This window comes from Panthera uncia, chromosome E1 (assembly GCF_023721935.1).
Source record: "Panthera uncia isolate 11264 chromosome E1, Puncia_PCG_1.0, whole genome shotgun sequence".
In the NCBI taxonomy this organism is placed as follows: Eukaryota; Metazoa; Chordata; class Mammalia; order Carnivora; family Felidae; genus Panthera; species Panthera uncia.
In genome coordinates this window covers 45,417,398-45,423,437 of record NC_064814.1, presented here as the reverse complement: position 1 = coordinate 45,423,437, position 6,040 = coordinate 45,417,398, and the positions used below count along the sequence as shown (strand labels likewise).

Below are 6,040 nucleotides of genomic sequence, written 5' to 3'. Positions count from 1 at the left end.
GGCCAGCTGAAAGGAAGGAGATGTGGGGTTGGGGTGGGCAAGGGGCTAGTGGTAAAAACAGATATCAGGGCTTATAGAATGTTCCTTCGCAGCCTTGGCAAACTCCACTGACCCACCCTCACTTTTGAGAAAGGGAGCTAGAGATCTGGGGAGAAGCCGTGGGGTCCCAAGCATGGCTGTATGGCTGGGTCCCTGCCAGCCACCTACTTGACCCCTGACTATCCCCCACGACGACCTGTCTCTGTTGACTCAGAATCAAATGAAGAAGGTAGTGTTTGCATTGGCACTTTAAACAGCCAGGGTAAGAAGTGACGGTGGCTCTCATCCCACCTCGTCACATGAGCCTACATTTTTATTAACCACCTTTGTTTAAGGGTCGGGGAGAATAGGAGAGTTTTCTTCTACCATTTTCCTTAACTTAAGGGGGGAAACTGAGCGTTAATTAACTCCATCTCTGCCCTGGCCCCCACCCCTACAGGGTAGTTGAAGAATGGACATTACCTGGAAAAGTCCACTAAAATCTCTTGCCCTCCAGGTTTTCTCTGCTCAAGCTGCATCCAAAACCCCAGGGCCCTCACTGAAAAACTGAGAGACTATCCCTCCTGATGAAAAGAACAGAGACTGAGGCCCCACCCTGACTGCTGACAGCTCCCAACCAGTGCCCAGGCATCAGCAAGGCTCCTCCAAAACTCAGGGCCCCGGCAAATGCAGCCACTTGTTGAAGGGACCATGTAGGTGGAGCAGACGAAAGGGCCCTGGGTCGTGGGTTCTAATCCCAGCTTTGCCACTCGCTGGTTGTGTGATCTCCACCGAGTTACTTCCCCACGGGGGCTGAGGTTTCTCGGCTGGATGATGATCTGGATGGATTAGATGTCAAAAGGGACCCAGAAGGCTGGGACACGGAGATGATGCCAACGAGGCTGAACCACAGAATGTTTTTCATTCATTTTTCACTCATTCATCATTTTCCATTCATTAGAAACTCTAGCTAAGATCTTCTCTCTCAAGCTCTTTCTGCCTCTGCTTTTAAGCATCAACTGAGCGGAGGCAAATGGATACCCTACAGAGCCTGACAAATATCATTTCTCCCGTGAGTCAGGCAGTTCCCAGAAGCAGAGAGGTGTCCAGGAAACACCTCTCCTGTGTCCAGATCACAAGCAGAGCACCTCGAATACCAGCACGAGCACCGTCAGAATTAGTCTGGTCACAGGGACCAATGAGACTTGAGCAAATCTTTGAGCCCCAAGACTGGGCGCAGCAATGAAAGGAAGTTTTGGGCCAAGCAGATGCAGGAGAATATGGGGGAAGGAGCCTCCAGGAACCCGCGCTGCCTGCCCCACGGTCTACAGGGGTGAGGTTAAGACTGTCCACTCCCTGCTCTCCTCCTCCCCCTCAGCCCTAGGACCTCAGCGGGGCTGGTCATGTATACTCTAGAAGCCATAGGATGGGCTTTCTAGAGAAGGTAAGACAGGACCCAGAGGAAGGACATTTTGGATCCAGTCCAACGTACCCCTAGTAACATAAGAAGGCAGAGAACCACTTCTCAGGCCTGCTTCGTAGGGAGCACACCTATGCCTCTGTTTCCCTGGACACGCCCCACCTTCCTGGCCACCGGCTCAGAGGCAGGGGCAAAGCCCTCCCAGGCAGTGGGGGCTGCGGGAGCAGCAGCCAGAGCAGTGGAGGAAGGAGGGTATGAGGTTCCCAAGTAGGACAGGGTGGGGACAACCTGGAAACTCCAAAGGACCCCCAGACCACAACACAACACAGCATAACCACCAAGCAGCTGTAAATACCAGCTATCCAGAGAAGCAAACCAGAACCTGGAATCGTTTTTTTTTTTAAAAATGCAGCTTGACCTTCCAAGATCCTTCAGAAACTCAGCCAACAAAATGCTGCCAGAATCCGCAGACCTCGTGCCAGCAGCGGGTGCCGCTACAGTGACTTTTAATAAAAGCTACACAGACATTTGTTGACCTTCTCACTAGAAGAAATTTCACCGGACTAGTATTTTAAGTAAACACGTTTCCCAGAGTGTGAGGGGAGAGGCCCGCCCAGCTTGCAAACAGGACCCGACAACGTCCACATGAGTGAGAGACGAAGGGTCAAGGTTTTGCTCTGATGGCAAAAGCAACAGGGGAATTGTCGCATCGGTCAAAAACAAGTAGAACATTGACTTGGGGCTGCTTTGACTTGGGAATAGGCCAGATCCCACCGCAAAGAAAACATCTGGTAGAAATCCTTGTCGTCTGCTCATTGAAGTAGGAAGCCAGCCTGAGTCGCCCTGGCTGTCCTGTGTCCCAACGTGCACTTGAAGCCGTAGCACCTCCGAGGCTCTGCTCCTCAGACTCCATGTTTTACTCGTTTTACTTCACACCCGCCTTAACCCCCAGCAGGGCCAGTCAGCAGAAACGACCTTTCACACCGCACACGGGGAAGGGCAAGAAGCACGAATATGGGGCCGCTCCTGAGAGTGGGCTGGCTCTGCCCGAGCGGGCAGGGGGCAGGCAGCGTCTGAAGTGCACCCCCCGGGGGCCCAGGTGGTACAAATCTCACCAACGGGACCACTGCCTGCAGAGTCGTGACTGAAGAAGATTGGGGGACCAAGCGCCAACATGGCCAGAGGGCACAGCAGCTGGGAAGAGCCCCCAAGGTAGCCCTGGGCCCCCCGCAGATGCCAGGAGGACAAGCTGCAGAAGGACGTCGCCCCTTCCCTCACACCTACATTCTGTGCCCACACCCGGGCCTGGCCAAGCCTAACAGCTCGTGCCCCATGTGGCCTCCCCGGCTCTGCCCCAGGCGGTGGGCTGAAGTAACTCTTCCACGAGCCTCTACAGCCAGCAGAGACCCAGCCCAGCACGCGGCCCCAAGGTCCCCCACAGCCGAGGCCCCAGAGCGCGACTTGCCAGCTTGCTCTCCCCGAATTCCTTCCCTCTCCGGGCTGCCCGCCCCTTCTTGGGGAAAACACCTGCCCCGAGCGGAGACGTAGGCACGGGGCTTCTCCCACAGCAACGGCCACCGGGCTGCCGCTGAGGAAGAGCACGGCGCCACCTCACGCACGCCCAGCTCAGTCTCGGTCAGCTGACGGCAGCAGGGACAGAGGCGGCGCCAGGCCTGATGTCAGCAAGTGGGCAAGGAAGAAGTTTCTAGCACAGAAGCACACGGTTGTGGGGGCAACACAGCTGGTTTCGATCAGGACACCTTGGAGGGCTGCTACAAATCTCTGTTCCCGGGAAAGTGGTCCCTCCGCCACGACTACGTGTATTCACCGCACCTGTCACATCCAGTGCTGCCCCTCTCCGGGTGCGGCTTCCCACCGGTGGCCTCCGCCCCCCACCTCACCACCCTCTTTGCCTCTCCTGTCTGTGACCAAGTCCCTAGGACCCACATTCCCTCCCTTGCCCGACTCTTTCCTCTACGGACAAAACAAGATGACGAAGGACCCAGACACACATCACATGGGGCAGTCAGGTGCAGGGGGAGCCCGGAGGAACGAGGCCTTGTCCGGAGAAGGGGAAGTGCTTGCAGGGTGCCTCGGCAAGGGGACAGGCAGGACGGTGGCCGGATCGGGACACTGGGACAGATAACTGGTCTGGTGGGAAGGTGGCCGGTGGAGCAGCAGGACTGTGACGGTCAGAGTAGTGGATGGCACCCCCAAACTGCTGGAACAGGAGCCTTCTCCAAGACAGAATCGGGGCTTCCCTGGAGGACAGAAGGAGGGAGATGGTGACCAAACGGTGGGTAAGGAAGAGGAGAGCGTGCGCCCAAGGCTATAGCCCACTGATGTGCTTGTGACAGGATGGGCCAAACACAAGGGGACCGAAGGTTACGCAGCCTGAAAAGTTGGGCATAAACACGGACTTGATGAACAGAGGCATCGGATGTACATGACAGGGGGTAAAGGTGAGCATTAGAATTCCCACGGTCCCTTCTGCCTTTTCATAGATCAGGTTTCTATAAAGTGAGAGGAGCTGTGCCCCCACTCCGCCTTGGTTCCAGCTGTGACTCACACCCCCTGTCCCCGGGAGCCCCATGGCAGGAAAAGGAATGGGCATTCAAATGGGTCTCCAGTAACTTTACCAGCAGGAGGTCAGGCCTCAGTGTTGTCAAACTGGACCCATGCCCCGCTCTGCTGAAAACCACACAGCTGGAACAGAAGTCCTCCCCGGGGTCATCCAGTACAGTGTTTAGGGGGCTAGGGCACCTCTGAACATGATGGGGGGACACATTTCAGCCCAGAACCCTGGCCAAAGACACAAGGAGGGAAAGCTGCCAAGAACAGGGAGGCAAGGGGGGCAAATTGCGGAATCCCCCGTCCAGGGCAGGGAGGCCCGCTCTGGGCTACGGCCCCCCTGCCTGCTGGAACCAGGCTCCTCCCAGGGCAGGGAGACCAACTGGGTGAGCCTGGCCCAATCCTATCAGGAAACTCTCCCCAGCCACACCGGAGACCACCTGCAATCCTCCGCATCCAGACCTGCGCCCCATCACAGAAGCTTCGGGGAAGAAGCGACCGGCCCTCTCCAGCTGTCAGGATCTCTTTGGCCATTCTCAGGTTATCAGGCCACTAGTTCCCTGGTCTTAGAGTGGACACACTTTGCCACGTGGCCAAAGCAGGACAAACACTCAACCCACCTTTGACAAGCGAAGGAATCCTCTTTCACATTAGTGACCCTGTTTCAAGAGAAACCCATGTAAGAGTTTTAAACAACTAGACAACATAATCTCCAGCTTCTGTGCACCCAGCTTTCAACTCCCTGGTGAGCTCTGAAGGGGCATGAGGCTCCAGGAGCCAGCATTTCCCAGCTCACACCTGGTGTGTGTCCAAGGGTGTGCCTCACCTCACAGGAGGTGTGGCAGAGGTGGCTGGCAGCCCCCAGGCTGATGCCTGCACCATGCAGGGACCGCAGCATCACCCCTAGACCTGACCAGAGTTTTCCTCCTCCACCCCCTGTGATGTGTGAGGCACCCCCTTCCCCAGGCCCCCAGAAAGGACAGCTGAGTTTTGGAGGAGGTTGGAATACGGGATGCAGGAGGCTCCGCCCACTACCCTCACCCCCCCTGGATTCTTACCGCACTAGAGCTGGCATGGCTGAGCTTATCAAAGCGGAATTTCAGGTTTGACCTCGGGGAGTTTCTGCTTTTGGTATCTAGGAAAAACAGAAGCCTCCGTGAAAAGACGGCGAGGCTGTAGAGGTCACCGGGGCTGTGTGTCTGGGGCAGGGGTGCCGCCCGGGGGGTGGGGGTGGGGGCAGGAGCAGGGCCTTCTCCCTCCCCCGAGCACTCCGGCTGACTTGCAGCAATTTGTCAAAGCCAACTCTTTAAGTTTTCAGAAATGCGAGCTAGTTGGTAAACCCAGTCATTTTTTAAAAAATCAAACTATATAAGCTTACAATTCCATAAATTATATTCGTCAAAGGTACTAAATAGGGGCGCCTGGGTGACTCAGTCGATTAAGCATCAGACTCTCGGTCTCGGCTCAGGTCATGATCTCACTGTTCGTGAGCTCGAGCCTCATGTGGGGCTCTGTGCTGACAGCACGGGGCCTGCTTGGGATTCTGTCTCCCTCTCTCTCTGCCCCTCCCCCCCCCAAAATAAATAAACATTTTTTTACAAAAGGTAATAAACACTCAGAAGTCATCACTTCCCAATTATTTCTCTGCATTTTATTACGATCTACTCTCCTCGGGCTATTTATGTCCACGGTGCCCGTCTGGTGCTCCTTCCCAACTCCGCAGCTCACCGCTAGCCTGAGATCAGCCACGGCAGGAGCATTTACACCAAAGAAATCAGCAAATGCTACAAAACCAGGGCTTGACTTATTGTTTTGTTGTCTAGGCTTCCCCTGAGAAAACGCGAAAAATGTCAATTAAATGTGAAAACGCATTGTGTCTGTAGCCATTACATTATAAGCAGCGCCAAAAACTGAGTCCGTACCCTTCCAGTATCTGAAAACTGGTATCTGATTCAGCAAAGAGGTTGCACGTGTCACTGACAAAATATCAATCATCATTCATGTCAGAACTACACCTGTTGGTCATCAGCA

The 6,040-nt window shown here is 55.1% G+C and overlaps 1 protein-coding gene across 5 annotated transcripts in view; it reads right to left on the bottom strand.

Moving 5' to 3' along the window:
- Nucleotides 1-970: 970 nt before the first annotated feature.
- The window catches only part of RAP1GAP2 (RAP1 GTPase activating protein 2), a 190,580-nt gene continuing 185,510 nt past the window's right edge, over nt 971-6,040 (bottom strand). For all 5 annotated transcript variants that reach the window (XR_007459191.1, XM_049636796.1, XM_049636792.1 and 2 more), the window contains 3 exons: nt 5,068-5,144; nt 4,630-4,668; nt 971-3,699 (listed from right to left, as the gene is read on the bottom strand). Coding sequence is in view for 4 of the 5 variants with exons in the window: in XM_049636796.1 (XP_049492753.1) it covers nt 4,660-4,668; nt 5,068-5,144 (86 nt within the window). In the remaining variant the exon portion in view is untranslated. The remainder of the gene's footprint in view (nt 3,700-4,629; nt 4,669-5,067; nt 5,145-6,040) is intronic.